Source organism: Pezoporus occidentalis, unplaced genomic scaffold (genome assembly GCF_034315485.1).
Source record: "Pezoporus occidentalis ecotype Australia unplaced genomic scaffold, CSIRO_AGI_Poc_V1 ctg263, whole genome shotgun sequence".
Taxonomy (NCBI): Eukaryota; Metazoa; Chordata; class Aves; order Psittaciformes; family Psittacidae; genus Pezoporus; species Pezoporus occidentalis.
The window spans coordinates 1,264,041-1,285,022 of NW_026914534.1; the positions used below are offsets into that span (position 1 = coordinate 1,264,041).

The window sequence follows — 20,982 nt, forward strand, 5'->3', positions numbered from 1 at the left end:
TGACTCTGAAATCCTCATTATCTTACATCTGCATTTGTGCAGTGCAATTATGCAGAAGCAATTATTTTCCTAAAAGCTTATAATTTAAACAGATGAAGGAGAGCATATGAAAAATGCATATAACATGTGAAGTGAAGACTTGTACCTGTGTAATTAATGCCACATGTATTTCATTTTTGCTTGCCTTTTTTTAGTAACCTTTAGTAGTTGCTTTCCATTTTATTCTGTTTGTGCATTCTTGACACTGGTATGCAAGAAGGGGAAAACCAAGGAAGTGCCTAGAAAGTGAAGAAAGGGAAAAGGGAAGAAAACATAAAGCAAAAGAAAAACCGGTGCTTGGAAGAGAGGAAGTTAGAATGAGGCCTGAGTGTGGGGTGTAGGTGAGTAAGCTGGAAAAAGCAACCGGTCAGCATTAAAAGACTCTTCAGATTATAGACATGTAGAAAATATGATACAGTTGCATCTGTCATGAATGTCCTTGCTTAAACTGCTTTTGTAGTTGTTCCACCAAAAAGATAGTGGAGGAATGATCTGAAAACACCTTATATTGCTGTTAGGCAGAAGGAGTTAATTTCTGCTTCTCATCAACTGATCCTGCTGCTACCCAGAATATGTCAGAAGGGCTAGTTTGGCAACTCCCATCCTCCCACCAGCAAAACCCTGTCCACTGTGGGATTCCAGTACACCTACACAGGCATCATCTCTTGTCAATGTACAGCCGAAGAGGAAAGTTAAGGTGTGTGTATTTTACATGAGCAACTTGGAGCACTTCTTTTCATCAGTATGAGAGCTTGTGCTTGACAGGGGGGAGGAAGGTGGGTAGCTCAGGACATTTGTGTTACAACACCTAGGTGGAGCTGGATACAAATCTGAGAGAGGCAAAAAAAAAAAAGCCCCAAACCCAAAATCCACACCTCTGTTTATTACATTTAGAGCAGTGTGCTTTCCGCAGAGTTTACTCCTGTAGAAATAAAGGAATACAAATGGCAGGGGAAAAAAAAAACAAAACACAACCTTGAAGCAAAAGAAATAGAACTAGTGGATGGTTTAGCATTTGGAATGAATCGGAGCAGCTCTGCTGTCGCTGTGGTAGCTCTCCCCCAACTGTTCACGCCTCCAGGTTGGGTGTTACTTCGTTTTGGTAGACAGAGAATGATGAGCTGTTGCAAGGAAGAAATGGGCTGCTAATAGCGTGGAGAGGTAGAGACAATGTATGTGGCTTTAATGCTATTGATAATTTAGTTCAAGGGATGGAGTGTCTCTTCTAAATGGCACTTTTCAGTCTCTCCAGCCTATTCTAAGTGAGATATATGTGCCTTGTGGCCAGAGATGAATTGTGGAGATAGGACCTCTGAATCAATCTCTGCTGTATAGTCTTTTCCCCCACCCCTACTTTTTTTCTTTCCTTTTTTTTTTCCTCTTTTTTTAATTTAAGCCAGGAGTTGATTAGATGCCTGGCAATGATTACTGTCCATTGGCACATCCCATTGGGAGCACACTCCAAGTACCAGCCTTCAGCTCTTAACAGGGGAAGTTAAGCAGGCTGCTTACTGAGCAAAAGGAATTTCTCTTCCCATGAGAGCCCGAGTGCTGTTTCCCTGGCTAAGAATGCTATAATTCCTTTACAAGTGACAAGCAGGCTGCTACCATCTGCTGGTGAATGGCTGCAGGACGGTGGAGTTTGCGTGAAAATTTGCTCATGGATTGAAGAGAACAATTAGCGGTCATTAAGCCCAATTCACACATTTCCTGTACGAAGTTCCACGATTTCATTTTGTCTTTAGAATGTTTTCTAATTGTGGTGTGATTTCTGTTTTGTTTTGAAACATAAATGCGTAAGATAAGGGTTCTAACCAAAGCCATAGAAAGTACCAGCAGGATCTGTGCATAGTTTTATCTTTTAAAGCACAACAGTGATGTCTTGCAAAAGCAGACTGAGACCATCCAGACATTTTTTAATCACTTTATTCTGTCTTTCTAGAAACACCTGGGTATATTTGGAAACCATGTGGCATTACTTGGTGATAGTCTCTTTCAAAGATTTAATGGTAGACTCGTGAGTTGGTTTAGAACCATGCAGCTTTGTAGCGTGTCTGCTTTGTTCAGTCACTGTACTGTGTCAAGAAGGAAGAACTCGAAAGAAGAGAGTAGTTATTGTGTATGTGGTTCCCCCAGCTTCCCCTGAAAGAAGCAGATGGTCGCGGGTCCCAGGAGGTAGAAGAAATGGGGCCATTAGACTGTCAGTGACTTGTGAAAAGCAGAAGCATCTGCCAGAATGGAGACTTGTTCAGCAGCAGGGGAGCCAGCAGCAGCAGATGATCTCTGCCTTGAGCAGTCAATGGTGTAGTAGTCGCTGGGGAATTGCTGTTGTGGGCGTAGCTGCAGGTAACCTTGGTAATAATCTGGTTGGTCTGGCAAGCTAAAAAAAGGGAAATGAAGGCTTGATGCTTAATCTCTGGCATCTTAACTACCCCCTTTTACTGTCTAATCAGCCCTAACTACAACCGATTTGAAAGTATTTGGTACCCATTCTCAGCTGAGCCCCATAGGCATATTTGAAATTGTTCAAAATGCCCGTCGTGTTTCTGTTTCAAGTTTCAGAACAGCAAGATGAACCATGCTAGACTGAGCAAAGAGTAAGTTCAAAAACTAAATTAACATTTGGAAAAGTATCAAAAATTTTGTCGTCTTGTTTTCAGCTATATCACACCGAACGCTCTTCTAAAACATGCCTTTTCAGTGTTAAGAAATATTTCACACAGCTGCAGTTTAATCTCTGCTGCTGTATTTTGTATGCTCATACTGACTTCTCTGCACAGGACACAGTGTTCCTGGGAAGAATGGCCTCTTCTGTTGCTACAGTGTGATGGTACTTCAAAGACTAGATAAAATGGGGAGGACAGAATGCCTCTGAGAAATAAACCTAGAAATTCATATCTGTCTTCAAAAAGAATAGACAATTTGGGTTCTGTCCTGTTGGAATAATTAATCTCAGTCAGCCACATCTAAAAGAATAAAGTGTATGGGTAAAGAGCTTTGGTTCAGAACTGCTCAAGCTGCACTTTATGAATATTTGCCATAGGTGAATCTAAGACTATTGCCAGTACATAATATTCTTCCAGGGTTGACTTCATAGCCAGGAAGAGATACTTTTCTACACATGAAACTTAGTTTTACTCCCATGAGAAAGAGAATTACATTGCAGTTTGGCTAGGGGTCCAGACATTTTGGTTTACATTAAAATATTGGTTTAGATGGCGTTTTGTATCTTTGGAAACTAGCATTCATATTCTGATAGGCAAGAGTAAGCTGCTTGAGTGTCCCTTTCTAGACCTCAGGGACACTTTCCTTACATCATGAATACTGCAGTAGTTTGTCATGATACACGTTCTCTGCTTAGAAGATGGACGCAGTTTAAGTAGGGAGCACTGGAAGTCAGGCTCTCAATGCTTTGGCATAACCAGAAAGAGAAGGCAGTATTCAAGGCTGCAGTTGTAGGTGTCATGAGAACTGATGTCTCACAAGCTTTCCTGTTAGCTGCATCTGCTTTGATTTGAAGGAGGCCACCTGGTTTATGGCTGGAGCTAGTTTTGCTTTCATCCTCATTCAGTCATTTAAATACAAACTGTAGTCATCTCTGCATAGCATAGAAGAGTAGGAAAAGCAGTAACTGTCAGATATTCTCAGTGGTTTTTTAAATAGTGTAATCAAAGCCCTGATTACTGTGCAGAGGGAGGATCTTCGCTGTGGCTCTTATCACGTCTAGCATGATGTGGCCATCTCCCTGTATGGTAAAAGACCATGGTTTGTCCAGTGCCACTGCTGGTTTGAGCACATATATTCTGTGTGCCGTACAGGTGTCACTTGCTGATTGTGTTAATACTGCACACAGAGTTTGGTACTAGCTTTCCCAATAGGAAAAAGAGGGTTTAGATCATGTCATCATCTATCTGTGCGCAGTCAGTGACCGAAGGCAGTGTCTCTTAGCCTGAATTCAAGGTGAATTGTATCAGCTATACAAGGCCTTATTTGTGTTGTTAGTTGTGTTTATCAGCACAACCAAAATTTCTGTGTGTGACTCTAAAGTTACTGTAGGTCATCTTTTTTTTTTTCCTCATAATAGTCTATTTGCATTTTAATTTTTAAATAATAGCAGTCTCTTAGCCTTTGGTGCATTCTACCAGATGTGGCTTCTTTGCTTTTTAGAAGAGAAAAATGTCAACCTGTCAGAAATCAGTTTTCATCAGAATCTTAGATTAGTTAATGAAAATCACTTAGTGTATACCTTCAAGAAATAAAATTGCTGTCTAAATGAGATGCAGTATAGGCCAACTTCCATAGGTCATTCCTTAAGTCATTCAGGATGAAGTAAATGGGTGAGTGGCTTTCATTCTGCTGCATTCACATCTCACTGTTAAATACATCATTGACCAGTTGAGATAATGGGATTTAAGTAATGAAAATTGAACGTGGACATCAGATGAGTCTTAACTACTTTGACAATAAATGTATGAGCATCTTCCTAGTACTGCAGGCGTTTCTTTTGGAGATGTGCCATTTCTGTGATGATGAGCTATTTTCTCCTTGATGGCATCTTCTCCTGCTCCAGATAAACCTTTTTTAATCACCTCTGAAAAGGTGTTCAACTTAGCCTTGATCTTTTTGGGCTGCTTAGTGATAATGAAAATGATGTAACCAAATTACTTTTACACTAATGGTGTCTCCTAAATCATTCTTTGTCATGCTAATTCTCATTTTAAAGCTGCTGTAGATTCAAAAAAAGCTCTTTTCCAATTTTAACACTGATGTCATTGTCAGGTACTAAAACATGGGCCAGAGAAATAGATTTGAGAAAGTGTTTTGAGTTCTTAATGGTTGGTTTGAAGGTTTGGTATCTCTTGCCTGGTTAGTACACCTGAAAAGTTTTTTGTTTAAAAGAGCTTATATTATTGCCTATTCAAAATGCCTTTAGTCATGTGGTGTCTAAAGATACAGTTCTAACATTGTGATACTTGAGAAATTTGTCCTGGGGTGGGGTTAACTAAAATTCCCAGAAAAATACCTGGAAAGATATGTGGAAAGTTGGTTGCAGTCTTCATTGCCATTTCTTGGTTTCCCTTTCAGAAATGTTCCCATTGCCAGGAATCGGGAGCCACCTTAGGCTGCTACATCAAAGGCTGCTCCTTCCGATACCATTACCCATGTGCCATCGATGCAGGTAAGAACAAATGGCATGCCAACTGTATTTCATGTTTATTCAAGACCACAGGACACAAAATAATTCTCAGGTACTTTACAATTTTATTCCCTCTCTGTTTTTCACCTGCCATGAAGATTCAGTAATATAAATGGTGAGAAATGGCATCAGATAAATAACACCCTGGGACAAGGTGGAACTTGTAATGAAAAAGAATCTACCTGAAAGCGCAGGAAGAAGCCTGGTTTGGGGGAATGTAGTTACAATGACTCATATTTGGCTAGAATATGACAACTGACCACTCTTCTCTTGCAAAAATTAGAAACCCTTTGTTAAAAGGGTGCAAGTGACCAGAAAGGTGTCTGCTCTTTCAGGTTTACAGTCCTTTGGATAGTCATAGTAATGATTTCAAGTGCAAAGGGTTTGTAGGATCATCAGTACCACTTGCAGCACAGCCTTCTTTCTCCCTCCTTAGAAGCATTTCAGCCAGTCTCTTCAGTAGGTCCAGTTTTTGTCATTGAACAAGCTAATGGTTTGGATGGTATTCTCCCTAGCCTGGGTTTGTGAGCTGTCGTTTTGTGTACAATAGTGAAAGTGGTTCAATAGAGATAAACTTTATTCTTGGGTTAAAAAAAAAAACAAAACCCAGCTTAGAATGAATAATATCCCACTGTTCCAGTCCTCTGTAACTCACTTCTTTCATACAGTACGTAGTTTGATAGCAAGCAGTAAAGATTCAAGATTACAACTCTAGACTGGCAAACAATCACAAGCTTCCTGTTTGTTATCCCAATTCCACAGCAGCCCACTTGTTACACCAGCTATTTTATGCTGTTTATGCTGTTTTCCAAGTGTTTACAGTATTTGAAGTAGGTATGCTCATTTCTGAATGACTGCATCGCACCTCTCACTTGAAGTCCCACCCTGTTGGAGCACCTTATTTTATTCTAATAGTAATGTTTTTCATTAAATTAGTATTGCAGTGGAGTGCTATTAGTACCACGTAGAGAATGCTTGGTTTTACATGCAATAAGTTGTTAAATATTATTTGGGTTGCAAAAATCACATGCTCAAAAAATGCCACAAATAAGGGTGCCCATGTAAGTGTGATTTTGGTCTCTTATGAACGTACCTTATAAAACAGTAATTACCTAATCAAAGACTGGCATCTTTTTCCATAAGGCCCTACTTCAGCCTGTGGGATGGAAGAGTACTCATTCATGAACATACATTGTCCTCCCTGATTTTGTATTTTACTTGCTGTGTATAAGTCCATCTCAGTTCTGAAAGTAGAACTGTGAAATTTTCTGTGACGCTCATCTATGTCATGCCCCTAAGAGTTTTATGAACATCAACAACCTTTTTGTTCATACATTTGAGAGACAGAATCGTCAGATTTGCATTCATATTGTGTTTAGTAATTTGTTTCTGGTTTGTGACCTACCTGTTATAATACCATGAAAAAAATGGTAGGGAATGTTCCCAATAGTTTGGGGTACTTAATATGAATTCTTGTTACTCGATACAGTATGTTGCATTTTCCATGTTATAAATACAGGTATCAAAATTAAGATACTGTCCTTTTTCTTCAGATAGACCTTCCTCATTAACTCTACTCCACTTCAGCAAATGCAGTAGGATCCTCCAGGTGACAAATATACTTGAACAATCATGACTGATTCCCAAGAGTAGTTCTGTCATGCACGAAGAGGCAGTGTCCTCTGCAAGAAATAGTACATAATCATACTATTTGCATCATATTAAATGTAATATAATATGTCTACCTATAGTATGTAGAAGAGGGCTACGTTAATTTGGCTTTTCCTTCCATTTGTCTTGACTTTGCAGCCTCTGAGGTTTTGGTTTTTTTTAGAGTAGCTTTTTGTGTTCAAGTTCCAAGGCTGTGCTTACTTCATTTTCTTGTAATTTTGTTATGAGACATCATGTTGTCATGTGGCCATCTGTCAGAGTGCACCATTCCAAGCTAGTTTTCCTCCTTTGAGTAATACGGCAGTAATAAATTGCAAGAGCTGCATGGAGATGGGATACTTGAACTAGGAGATTCGCAAACATACTTAATAGGAAAAGAGTTGGTAAAACTGGTAAATCTCTGGTTTTGCTCCAGGAAGAGTAGGTTTTAATGAGAACAAAAACTTCTCTTTGTTTCTTTTTACATCTTCCTTTTTGTTTCTTCGTCTTCAGTCTGGATGTGTCTGATACTTTCTCCAGTCTGGCTCTTTATACCAGCCACAAGCTCTTTATCTAGTTGGTCTCAGGTTCCTCTTCTCAAATTCCTTATTCCAGTCTCTTTTGTAAGACACAGTTCTCCCTACTCCGTTCTAACTTTTCCTTTGCCCAGATTTCTAGCTGTCATTCTGGTGTCCTCTCTGCTCTTGCATCACCTACTCCTCTCCTTTCTTGCTTCTAGCTCTTGACTTTTTTTCCTCTCTGGGCTTCTTATTCCTGTTTGGTGTTCCTAACTTAGCCATTTTTCACACTTAACCCTGATACTCCCTGTTTGTTCTTGTATATTGCCCTTGATCTCCTATGATTCACCATTCTGTGCCTTATCCCACTAGTTCTTAGGCTCCAGTCTTCTGGCTGAATCTTGCTGGCGCACTCATCCTTAATTCCCTGCTCCTAACTTCTAGTAGTACTGGTCTCCCCATCCTGCTAGCCTCCACTCTTTTTCCAGTTCCAGACTGACTTTCTCACTTCTGCCTGTCTTAGCCTTAGCAATGTCCCCCAACAGCTGCAGTGCTTTAGGGTCAGGTGCCTAAGTCTGAGGCCAGAGGTTCATTTACAGGAAAGACCTGCTTACCCCCAAACAAAAGTATATTTGGAGGAATTTTTGAAGGATCTAACTACTAAAAGCTTAAGAAGCCTCACCTGAAGATGTGCAGATTAAAATGCCCATTGCTCCTTTCAAAGAGTTGGATTTACTGATTTTTGTGGTAAGCTGACAAGGACATGCCTGAGAATTGAGGTCCTACTGAAAAGCAGGGTATGCTAGAACTTTCTAGAGAAGGTTAATAGGGACAGAATAACTTTTTTTTTTCCCAAGAAAGAGTCTCAAGAAAATGGTTAGGCTGCTTCAGCTGCAGTTTTCGACCAAAACAGATGAAAGAACCCAGCTTGAAGTAGATTCTCAGCATTCAAAGTTTCAGCCTGATGATACAACAGTAAAAGACCTTGTTTGCAGTTGGGTGTATCTGTGGGTGTAATCAAGCTGTTTTAATCTATAGCCATTCTTTCAATAAATCTGTATAAAAGAAATAAGCTATATGGAATAGGAATTGGGTTTTGGCTGTGGCCAAGCAAAAAAATGTAGGCTTTCTTGAGAAGCACATCAGCATTCTTTTCTTTTTCCTTAGTCTGCTGTCTACCTATAAACCCCTGTTACTGGTTATGCAGTGCTGCTGTCTTTCTGTAGTAAATCAGATACAAATATTTCTTAAGTCCTTTGGGTTCTGTGGTAGTTTCATTTGAAGTTGGCCATCCTGCTTTGGCAGGTGTTGCCGCCTTTCTTCATTGAGGTCCTGAAACAGATCCCTTCTGAGTCCTCAAGTCTGTGTTGACATTTGCAAGGGGGCTTTTGGAATATGTATCTTTAAAAAAATACCAGAAAACACTTGCAGGAGGGTTTTTTAGGGTACATCAAGTCATAAACACCTGGTGTTTGTAACATCTCTGGAAGTGACCGTGCCTCAGCTGGATGAAGTATGCGTATTGTGCTGCTAGGCAGTTGCGTTGTGAGCTGAAGTGTCTTTTTACCTCTGCACTGGTGTGAGTTAGAAGTTAGTACCCTATCAGTTACTGTACCTCGTTGGAAAGGCACTACATTTTCAATAAGGGTCTGGAGGGTGAAATATCTGGAAAGAGCTTCAGTTACTTGCAGCGCAGAAGGCTGGCCCTGCGATGTGCCCTGAGCTCTGGCTTCTGTGCCGATCCTTGGTTTCCAGTCACACCCTGGTGAGAAGCCAGGTTTTGCACCGCTGCTGCTAATTGCCTGCTATGCAAGGCACATGGCTTTGTAAGCTGCCAGTTTGTACATATGGATGTTTTTATATAGCCTAATTCAGCCTTCCTTTTAATCTCCTTTCATAGAAAGTAGTCTTTGGCAATATAGGGTGCAAGGGAGCTGAACTCCTCTTATCCATTTGCATAAAAATCAAGATCAGTAGTGCCACTTAAGTAATCTTTATATGGAAATGACTGCGGTTAACATTGTCTGTGTTTGGCTTCGTCTGTCCAAATTTATGAAGAGCCTCTGATGTCTCAAGATAACTTAGTCCTAGGGATGTCTCCATGGAAACAGGATCTTTGTTTTCTGAAATTTTATATCTTCTCCCTCTGCTTGTTCTTCCCCACCTGGAGCCAGATCCTGATTGCTGCAGCACACTTGTCTCCACAACATGGATCGGAGGCAGTTTCACATACAAAAGATTTTTGACTGTAAATTAGGAAAAGACTAGCAGAAAATAGAATGAATTTTCAGAGAACAGAAATCCTACATCTTCCCAAGTATTGTTAAAGATGAGTAGCAGGCAGAACACAGGGTGAGACAAAGTGTAAAGCTTACAGAAGAATAATTGCTTCTATTAGAAATGTTTTAGCTCTTCCCTGACTCCTTTATGGAGAAAAATCTGTACAAACAAGGACAAGTCTCGGCTCTTTCTCCCTTTCTGCCACAATGAGCTGATCATAGCTGTGTGTCTTGTGACTTCATGATGAATTGTAATCTGTGATATAAAGTACTTGGAACCGCTAACTGAAATGCAGGCCAGCTTTGTAATGATGAACAATTTTTTGCCTTATTGGTATGCAGCTGATTTTCTACAGTGAGCTGATGAAATTTTCCATAGTTGTCCCTTAATAGAAACAAAAAGGTTGCTATTAATTGGATCTGGTATTTCTATCTGCAACAAAAATGACAACCTCAGTAAGAAATAAGAGCTCCATAGTGCAGATCAAGCATGAGGTATGAGATTTCTGACAGTTCTCCCTGATCTTGGTACAGTCTTCCTGTCTGATGTACTAGCTGGAGAAGTGCATTCATTACCAATGATGGGGTTCCAAGAAAGAAGAAAACTCCATCCTGTTCTAACATACTGTGTGTTTTTGATGATTGCTCTGTATATTTTCGATGATTGCTATATTATGCAGTGATAATTCATGCTGCAGTCTAAATGTACAATTCCAGCCCTTATAATGAGGCAACATTTTATTTATTCCCTGTTGTTTGCTAATACTACATTTGAAATTGTTATCTGTGGCGGGATTAAGGGTTTTACTCCCTTTGCTAAAATCTCTCAAGTATCTTAGCCCACTGCATGCTGTTTCCCTTTGATTCAGGCCAGAGGCATTCATGTTGAAACATAAGCATTTCATAGCAGAGGGATGCTCTGCCAAAGCTTGGGTGTCTAGAAAGCTTTTCCCTCAAGCTTTAGTTGTAGTCTCCTGCTGTCTGTTAAACTCTTCCAGCAGATTGAAACAGCAGGTAGCACTGGTTATGCTGCATACTTAAGAGCTTTTTAAATTAGCACATTTTATTTACCATTGTGCTTCTTCACTTGCTAGCTATTTGGGTAGGTTGGAGGAGGCGGGAGGTCACAGCCACTTTGCTGAATTCTCAGTGGTGTTGGTTGTGCTGAGGAGGTGATAGTGCTCCGTCCTACTGATGCACTGATAGTGTTTGGCCAGCTTGCCTTTGGTACATGGGTACAGTTGGAAAGAACAGTGTCAGAACCTTGGGCTGGTTGAGAGGTGTTCCGCATGTCCAGAGGAGGGAGCTGGATTCTCTCCAGAGAATGCTGCTTTTTCACTTAGCTGTGAGGCTGAATACAGGGTGTCTGAAGACACAAATGGAAGGCAGAGAACTGGCCTGCGGTGCTCCTGGTGTGGGCATAGCACTGAGGTTTCAGGAGCCACCTACTTGACATCTGCTTGAGGCATAGTCTGGCAGGGAGAAGCAGCACTTTACAATGGCAGTGCCACTAAAGAAATGCTCTTCAAATGATAGTATTGCTTAATTTGTTCCTAAATAAGCAATTCTATGTAGGCACCCTGCTGTCCCTAATAGGTTTAAATAATTAATTAAACTACTTACTTGTATATATGAAGTTTCTATGATCTAAGTCACGGAAGCAGATCCAAGAGCAGTATGAGTGACCTGACTACTAGACTAGTATCAAAGTGGAAACTGATCACCAGGATTTGGGATTGCAAATAAACTGCCATAAACACTCGTACCTAGAGACATATGCCCCTTCTCCCCTTGATGTTTGCAGGGCTGTGGCATAAGCATGAAAGGCAACAATTTGCCTATGGAGTATAGAGCAGGGATTATCTGTTCAGAGTGGATAAACATCTTGTACTGCACCAAGGAAGGCTGGAATAGGTGAAAGGGGTTGGGATACAGGATTTGTAGACTTGCTGTTGTGATTCTTACTCTGTACAGAGTATCGGGGAGACTGGGGATGCTTGAACTTGTCTTGGTAATCCACGCAACATTGTCACTTAGCGTGTTTAGTAATTTTATCTGCTAACACTTCGGGGGTAGAAGGGATGAACCTGCTAATAAGACAATATTCCTTCAAGAGATCTTGGGACGAAAAATACATACCTGTGAGGCAAGATTAATGTGATGTATTATTCAAGTTGCGTTTTATTAAAAAACTAATAAATTGCTTTCTTCTCCTCCTTTAGATTGTTTACTAAACGAAGAGAATTTCTCAGTGAGGTGCCCCAAGCACAAGGTAAGAATCCTCTTAGGATTCAAACCATTAGGTCTGTTTTTTTACTGCCCTCTTCTGGTGTCTAAACTTGGATTAGTAATTTTATACCTGGATACATCTGTAGTCACAGGTGCTGTTAGATCTGTTCTTCTGTGATGTGTGCTTGTAGTATATTCTGGGGGCAAACATCAACTTGAGAAGAATACGGAGAGTTTAAGAAGATAAGTTTTTGCCTTATCTGTTCAGTTGTTCTTTAGATCATTAATGACTCTTTAGAAAACCTGGCTTCATTTCCTGTCTTCTGTGAGAGAATCAGTATATTGCTCACTGTTTCTCTTTGAGTGCTACATGGAAACTGGTGGTAGTTTTTCTCCTTGGATTTATGGATGCAAGGAGGAATTAAAATGGTTCATGGAAAAGTTCTAACCGGCTTCTAGAAACAGGTAGACTACATCATGAACCAGTATAGTGATGAACCTGAAGCACCTGATTCTAGTCTGTTGGTAGTAACTAGACTTACCACTCAGCCTTCAACATAGCTGTTTAGTTGTTCTGTAGATCTTTGACTCTTCAGAAGACCCATCCTCGTTTTCAGCATGATGCTTCTGCCTAGGGTTTAGCCGTGCTTTACTGAGTGTTCCTGAAGCCTGCCAACACAATGGTGCTAAGAGCTGGACTGCTGTTACTCTGTCCATATGGAAAGAGGGAACAAGGCAGACAGTACATAACTCTCTTGTGCATATAAGCAATGTGATACAGTGCTAGGAATATGCCTCCCAGCCCATAAGGGAGGATATATCTCTGAGAGGCTGTGGATAGCTTAAAACTCTCCATCAGTTTTAAATGTTCAGAGTATGGAGAAAATGGCTGTTTTTTGTGACCAGTTGCTTACAGCAGGAATTGTGCAAGAGTGTGGAGGGCTTATGCTAGCAAGTAAGTGATAATAGGGAAGAATAGTGTTTCTTTCTAGCAGGGATTAGTCTCGTTAGGTCTTTTCTGCAGATCTCTTCTCTGCCTAGAATTAGACTGACATCTGGTGGTTTTTTGTCTTCACAGATTATCTTTAATCTGTCTTTTGTGAACATATAAGAATTAGTCTCATGTTCCTTTCTGAATGTTCTACCACAGTATGATGTATTTATACCCACGTATTTAAATGTGCTGGAAGATTCTGGGGGCATTCAGGCTGTTATCCAGAGCTGGCCTACTTTTCATCATGTACAGCATAATTTATTTCCTTTTACAATTGAGGAATAATGTTAAAAATATGCAGCAGGCTTAAATTGATGCATTAATGCTACATGAACCTGCAGATCTTGCCAAGGAAAAATGGGAAGGGTGAGCTCCCCTTACTGTGGAATGCAACTACCTAAGTGTGCAAATTTGGATACTTGACTAAAGAGAGTAGGAAGGTTATGCCTTTGAAGGCTGTTTTATTTTTGCTGCCTATTGCCTGAAGTGTTGCAGGGAAACGTAGTGTTAAGCTTTTCATAGCTAGCTTGGGTCAGTGCTGCTGTATATGTCCTTACAGCTATGGTGCTTGAACCTCGGAAGGAAACGACAGACTCCAGCCTCCCGAAGAAGATACTGAGCAGGCACATCGATTTCCAAAGTAATCTTGGGAGCGGGAGGGGGAAAACTGCCAATTAAATTGATAAAAGTACTTCATGAGGCAATAAAATTTTGAACTTCATTCAAAACTGTCCCACTGCAGATCATTTTCTGTGTTGCGTCGCAATGGAATTCAACACCAGCAGCCTTTCTTTGACACTGGAGTTTGTTGGCTTTTGCTCAGTAAAGACTCCTTTATTTGAAGTCAAGCAGATTTTTCTTTGCCTTGGCTGTGACTCTGCCCTTGTCCTGCAGTTCACTGATCATTGCTGGTTTGTTCCAGATCCTTCTGCAGGGCAGAGCGTAGGGTCACCCCGCTCCTCCCATCGTAGTGGCTGGAAAGAGGAGTTCCAGACAGTTGCAAGGCAGTAACAGGAGGGTTAAAAGCTATTGCTCTAGAATGACTGGAGAAGAAATTGCATCGGGTTTTTGTATGGTATAAGCAACTGAGAGGAAGAAAGACTAGACCATTTAAACCCATGCTTTTAGGTAATGCCAGTTAAACATTAGTAGCTAATTAGTAGCTGTCTCATACCTCATTCTTCTCTAGTTAATGGGTGGAAGAACTAACTTCATAAATACAACATAATAAGTAAGTCCCCTGGTATAGTGCCTCTTACCCTTTTTCAGTCCATGCCTCACATCAGTAAACACACCTCATCATAATAAGTGGCTCCTGGAGAGCAAAGGTGCTTCTTGCCTCATTAACTGCGCTTGACACTTCAGGCATAAGTAAGCTAAGTCCAGAGGGACTGGTCCTGCCTTTCCCCATACTCCCCAGTGAGCTTTCCCATTTCCTTCTGTCAGCATTGATGCTTCAACCATCCATGTCCTGAATGTGCTACTTTTGCAAAATAGCAGCTTTTATCACAGGGAAAACGCTGTCTGAAAACTAATCATCTTTTGAAGGGTTAGCTTCCTCTCACAAATCCAACTAGCTGTGTGTCTGCACCGCATCAAGTGCTGGTGCAACAGAACTGATAAGGAAGCCAAGGCACTGAGTAGGATATAAAGGGGATGGGATACCTCACCTTTCGGGGGCACTGCAGTCTTAGATTGTTTTAAACCATCTGTGGGGCAATTTTAAGTGATGTTTCTCAGCTTGTTCTACCTTTTTGTGTTAAATTCTGTGTTTCTTAAAATTAACCAAGCTTTCTTATCCCAAACTCTTTACTTTTTCAGAATTGCCTGCTTTTGTCACAGGGAAAACTCTGTCTGAAAAATCTGTCTGGCTCCAATACTGACTTCTCTTTCTCTCTCTCACTCTCTATATGTTCACTTTCCCTCCCCCTGTCTTCCTTTTCTCCCTCATTTTCTTTTTCCTCCTCCTTTTGGCTTGCTGGTTCGTCAGCCCCTCCTTCCTTGCTCTCTTCCCTCCTTGCAGAACAAGATGGTGAAAGGCAGCCTCAGCACAGAGCAGTCGGAGCGGGGGTGAGGGGGGAAGTATACTCCTGGGAATGGAAATAAAAGCAAGCACAGGTGAGTTGGGGAGAGTTTCCAGTTTCCACCTGCCTTCTTCTGTGGCTCCTTACCTCCAATACCTTCCCCATATATATAAGAAATCAAGGTGCTTTTGTGTACATTCAGAAAACTTGCAATAACTGTTTTTTGTTTGGTTGGGTTTTTTTCCTGCTGCCATTCTGTTCAGGCTAGTGACTGCACTTGTTTGTATTTGCACAGTAATTCCTTCTGTTTAGAAGTGAAAGGCAAATCTTATTAGCTGTTACAACTGCCTGATTACTCTCTCAGCTAAACCATTGGCAGAAATCTCTTTTCATATTGCCACGATCATGTCCATAAGGATCTGAAGGGTTTTTTACTGTAAGTCTCAGAGTAGTTAATAGTAAGCTTTCGTATAAATAAATTCATGAAAGTATCTTAAATTTTGCATGTGAGAATACTGATGAGTTCAAGATTATTGTAATCTCCAATCCCCTGTCTTCTGGCAATGTAAATACGGGGATAAGTACATTAATCTTGTCAGGAGCCCATTACGTTCCTTTTGGACTGTCATTTTCCCGTGTTTCGCAAACAGACATGGGTGGTAGAAGGTGGAACTGTATCCGCAATTGGCCTCAGTTTTCTAAGTTTGTACCCTTTACTCTGGTCCTTCACCCTCCTTCGTTGTGGATCCAGCGTGGGCTTGTGTGTGCTCTAAGTCGGCACCACTGTGGAAAGCAGCTGTTGTGCTCTCACGCCCCAGCTCCCCCACTGCCCTTCTTTCCTGCCTTCTGCTTTGTCACAGCATTCATACAGCCCATGTATGAACTGTATGGTGGGGAATTCAGTTTGTCTCAAACTGCGTTTAGTCATGTTAGCAACTGAGCTGGGTTACTTCCCTAATCTGGTTCACTGTGTGGCTGGGCAAATATCCTGGCACAAGGAGGGAGCAGCACAGAGGTGGGAGTTAGCACCTAGGGAATGGGATGAGGTTGGGATTTCTTATTTCATTTCCACCAAGTGCATTGCCATTTGATGGCAATGGGGAGGTCTAGATGAGGTAAGTATTTGGTTTCAGATTAACTCTTGCTGGCACCCTTTCCCATAAACTGCAGCCCAAGAAGGTCTCTTGCCTTCATTTCACTGCTGTTACATTTCTCACTCAAGCTAGTTGCTTCTCTCTCTTGCAATCATGCAGGTGAAGGTGCTGTTTCATGTCTGTTCTCTGAGCTGATTATAACAGTTCCATACCCTCACTGCCATTCCCTTGCTTCCCAGGCACCTCCCTTACCGTAAGATCTTACCTGTTTCCCAAGTTAAGTAATTGTGAAGTGCTTTTAACGGTGTTTTCTGTGAAGGATGAGAGATTAATCAGAGAATTCTGGGTTTTTTTTTAGTGCAGTAGCAGAAGACAGTATGTCATATAAACACTTTGTAGACTGACAGCTGACTTGGTTTAGCTCTGCTGTGTTCTGTGATTTTTCATTTTTAGCAGCAGTCTTCCTTGGCTTTGGAGTGTTGTTAGAACAGTTACCATGCACACAGTGTTTTGTGCTCATTATTTGAGTAACTTTTTCTTTCCATGGTAAAGGTCACTGGGATTCTTTTAATCTTTTGCCTTTTCCTCAAAGTGTAAAAGGCAATGTAATTCGTAATGGTACAACAGGATGATAGTCTCACAGACAAGGTGCCTGTTACAACTGTTTAACACTAGAGGAGTTTTCTTGATGATTTTTGGGGCCATTTCTTTGAGGCACTGGTGGACATTACTGTGTCCCAGAGACCTTTACACAGCTTTGTTTCCTGCATTATTTTCCAGTGCTAACTCTTTTTTAATGTATCATAGGAACGTTTTGGCTTAAGACCTTGCAGACTGCGGAATCTCTGCACCATGTTACTCACTGTGTGCTCTAGAATTTTCCCTAAGGCATCACTTTTGCTTCAGTTAGTTTTTATCTGAGGATCTTATTTAGGCTCCCCTTTTTGATGCTGTATGTGCCTTAAAATATAATTTCTCCAACCTGGCCTTGCATCCCAAAATAAAACCCATGTAAATCTAAAAAATTCACTTGTTAAAGAACTGAATAAATGTTGCATTGCTGTGGTAACAAGTTTAGGGGAATCCTGTAGCAGTCCTGGTAGTGCAAGAGCTGCCTTTCTGCTGGCCTTAGTGTAAGATAGAATGGGCACTCAGCTGTTAGGTTATTGGGTTGGTTTATTCCTGGTTCACGCCTAGGCCCAGCAAGTTAAGAAAATCCCGCATGTTGGATAACATCCAGGCAAGTCAGTGTATTCTATCTCTCTTGCTTCTCTCTCCCTGAGCCAGTTGCCTCTAGAGCATTTGGATCAGATCCAGATCTGAGGAGTGACTGTGTGAGTGAGTCTGGTGCTCTGGATCTTGTCCAGGAACGGGGAAGGACTCTCTCTGTGTGTTGAGCCTGTTTCCTCCCTGAGCCAGTGCCTAATGCTCTGGACCAGTTCCAGGCATGGGCAAGCTGCAGTTGTACAGGAGCCAGACAGAGCAACATAGCCTTGACACTCCTTCAGCGAGGGCTCACAGTTGCACAGTAATGAATACCACAAAGGTCAGCTGCCTGAACTCTCTAGGAACCTCCCTCTCCTCTTTAGCTGTAGCTCCATGGCTTACCCCGTCATACTTACTTGCCTGACTCTTTGCTCTTAGCCCGGCACTCCTATATGAAGAGTTATTTGCAGCCAAGAGTTAGGCTTGCTGGGATGTAATCTAATTGGTGTGCTGATAATCGGAACAGCATTGACTTCTGTATCACACTTAGTTAGGGTTCTGGGAGTTTAATTGCCAGCTATGAATGAACATGGGTGTTACTTCGTTCCCAGGCACACCTCTAATGCTGTTAACTGCTTTCCATATGCGTTGCTTATGTTGAGAGCTTTCTTCTTTTTCCCAAGCTCACTAGCTGGTGAGGAGGGATTTATCTAAGTTATATCAAAGTAAGTAACCTTACTAAATAAGCAAATTGCTTCTGGGCTTACTTGTGCTGTGGGAGAAGGGATGAAAGGAATGTATTGTTTCAAGCTTTGCTCTCTCGGCTGTGCAGATTTAGGAGGAACAACGGTATCTTACAGAAACGAAATTTTAACTTGGTCTGCAGTTTCTCTTTTGAACAGAGCCTCCAACAACTTAGCAAACTCCTGAAGTTCATTTTCTCACCTCTGAGAATTTCTGGCCAGGAGAATGAGCATGCTAAACACTTGGACCACTCCCACATTTGTCTTGAAAGACATCACAAGCTTAGTCCTTCCCGGAGCTGCCAACACCACTGTAATCTGGCAATTAGAGCAAACACCCCCAACATTAAAATAACAAAAACTGAACAATGTTACCAGCCCTACAATTAGTTTAACTGCAGCTTTGCCTTTAGCTTGTGAAATCCAGGCATTTCCCAGATTAGGTTCCTGCAGCTGGACTTGCATAATTTTGATACTGATTTAACTATCTGCTGCATGTTCACTGAAAACTAGTGTCAGATGGTAGCTTGGTGATCTGCATTAAAACAGTTGGGTCCAGTCCCTAAGGAGTGGCATCCCAGAAGCTGTCATTGCATTTGGACATGTGTTTCCAGTTTTCATAGTCAAGATGAGGAGGAAACGTGAATGAGGTGACCGAGCTCCTTTCTGGCTGCCGGAGGTAGCTGTTCCGTAAGAGTGCTATGCCTTTGTAATGGCACAGATTGTCCTGGGCCTCCTCCAAAACTGGGCTTACTTAGTTTTCTGCTGGTTGCTAAACTGAGTTTTATCTTTTCTTTTTATCACGTGGATTCGCTTTTGCAAACTGCACACCATGGTGCTTACACCCGTTTTCAGCCCGCAAAACTAAAGAGCTCTCGGTGTTACTGCAGTGGTAGGCAGCTGAGTGAGTTTTTCCAAAGCCGGGGAGGGGGGTGTTGGCAACCAGAGGGAAGGATCCATTCCAATATTACTGTTTCACTTTGTTTTTCAGGTTAGGCTGTTGAGATAAAAAGCGGTGGACATTCGTGACTGAATGGAATCTCTCCCACTGTGCAGCCATGCCCCCTCTCGACGTGCCTGCCAATGCCAGCACTTCCTTCATAAATTCTTACATCACACTCAAGACTGAGGACATCACAGAATCTGACCAAGGAGTCTGAACCAGCTGTTTCCATGGACACAATCTCCATAGTGACAGTGGGAAGGGGAGGGGGAAAAAGGAAACAGGTGGGGGGAATTAAAGAGGGAGGGATAAATATATATATATATATAAAGATCTATTTTTTAGTCTTGAAAGACTTTGTTTTAAATGAAAGGTGCGCTATATCCCTTTTGATGCTTTTGATTAAAATTACCAAAACCCCATATAAATTAAAAAAAGAAAACTGTAGCTAAAGTAAATATTAAGTCCAAAATCAAAGCAAGGCTTATGGAGCCTAACATTTTGTGGGAAAGAAGAGCAGAACTGGAAATACTCCAAATAGGACTTGTCTCCCTTCCTCTTGTTTGCTTTCTCACAACATCCAAGGCAGTTCGATTTTAAAAGGCAGATAAGAGCATGAAAAATTGTAGGGTCTGGGAAGAAGGCTTGGGTGGTTGCAGGTGATGGGGTGTCAGTACTTGTGTATGCAGGGTAGGGAGGTTATCGTTTTTGAGAAACACTGTTAAAACATCTGAACACTCTTGAGTCATGAGACTCATGAAGTAAGAGATGGCTGCTGCTTGCTAGATCCCGTACATCTTGTTTGTGTGGGAATGTCTGTACCACGCAGTTGGAAGGGCTGTCCGCCCTTTGTGATGGCAACATGCACTCCCAAATCATTGCAAGGCACTGCCTTCGGTCTTGAAGGCAGGTGAAAGGAAGATACAGTTTACCTGCCAGATGGGGGAGCTGGAAAGGAAGTCTGAATGTTCTTGGAGTCAATGTGTCTTCAAACTGATCAGAAAATCCACTTGGCCCTTTTATTAATTTACGTTTTGCTTTTCCTGAGGAAGGAAGAGGGAATGTCAGTGTAACAGCCTACATGGTGTGGGTATTTGGGGTGGTTTTGTTTTGGTTTTGGTTTGGTTTTGTTTTTGTTTTTTTTTTTGTAAATTATGTAATTTTAAAACATTTGGGTTTGTAAGGAACTACAACAAAATCCTATTTTTTTTTTCTTGTTAAGGCCTTAAGAAAGGGTTTAGTGCATCTTTCAGGGGTCACTCTGCCATGGGAATAAAATAGCTGTTTCACAAACAGTTTTATATAAAAAAAGCTTAAAAAAACCAAAAAAACTAATAAACTTCATTTTAACCTTGTCTCCTTTTATTTTGCGCGAACTTGATTTGTTTCAAAGGACAGAGAGACAGTACTATCTGCTGCTTTTTGGTTTCTTTGCCTTCATCGGTTCTGCCTTCAGTGATGACCTTCTGAACTGGCCTAGCAAGAGGAAGACCACAAAAGCTTTTAAAAACTAAAGCTTAGGAATTGTTTGATGTTCAGAGATTAAGAGCCAATGACTGGATGACTTTTGTTCATGTGAAATTGGTGGTATTTCACCAAGTTACTGCCTTCTTTCACTCGTAGGATGGCAGCATATCCTAGCGATATCAAACAGCGTGGTGTTTACTGGGAAGCCACTAGAGAGAGGGATCTAACCAGCATGACTTGGATAAAAGAATGGGGTCGATATTGCGGGGAGAGAAGAACTATTTTAAAAAGTTATGTACTGGATGCTTGCTCAACTGCTCCCATTTTGGGGTATTCAGCACATAAGAAATAAAATCTATGATAGCTCATATTAAGATATCTATTTTAACTCTATTTTTAAAGATCAATTTAAAGATTTGGGAGATAATTTGGCATTTATTTATTTCTGGAAGTTGCTACTCTCACTGATAAGTATTTGGAAAGAAAGGGCAGCCTTCTGCTTACTGCTTTCCCGGTAGCAGCTACTTGAGTTAGTATGTCCTTCTACATTAAGAAATAGACCTGTTGTGATAAATGTCACTAATGTGTCCTGAATTGGT

The 20,982-nt window shown here is 41.2% G+C and overlaps 1 protein-coding gene across 7 annotated transcripts in view; it reads left to right on the forward strand.

Annotated features, from left to right (window-relative positions):
• The window catches only part of TCF20 (transcription factor 20), a 128,412-nt gene extending 108,141 nt beyond the window's left edge, over positions 1 to 20,271 (forward strand). Inside the window, exons 4-8 of one of the 7 annotated variants that reach the window (XR_009965904.1) lie at positions 5,125 to 5,218; positions 11,906 to 11,955; positions 13,466 to 13,546; positions 14,930 to 15,024; positions 18,965 to 20,271. Coding sequence is in view for 6 of the 7 variants with exons in the window: in XM_062624201.1 (XP_062480185.1) it covers positions 5,125 to 5,218; positions 11,906 to 11,955; positions 14,897 to 14,980 (228 nt within the window). In the remaining variant the exon portion in view is untranslated. Of the gene's footprint in view, positions 1 to 5,124; positions 5,219 to 11,905; positions 11,956 to 13,465; positions 13,635 to 14,896; positions 15,030 to 18,964 lie in introns of those variants that run through there. The other 6 variants (XM_062624201.1, XM_062624205.1, XM_062624204.1 and 3 more) reach the window with 6 other exon arrangements.
• Positions 20,272 to 20,982: the final 711 nt, after the last annotated feature.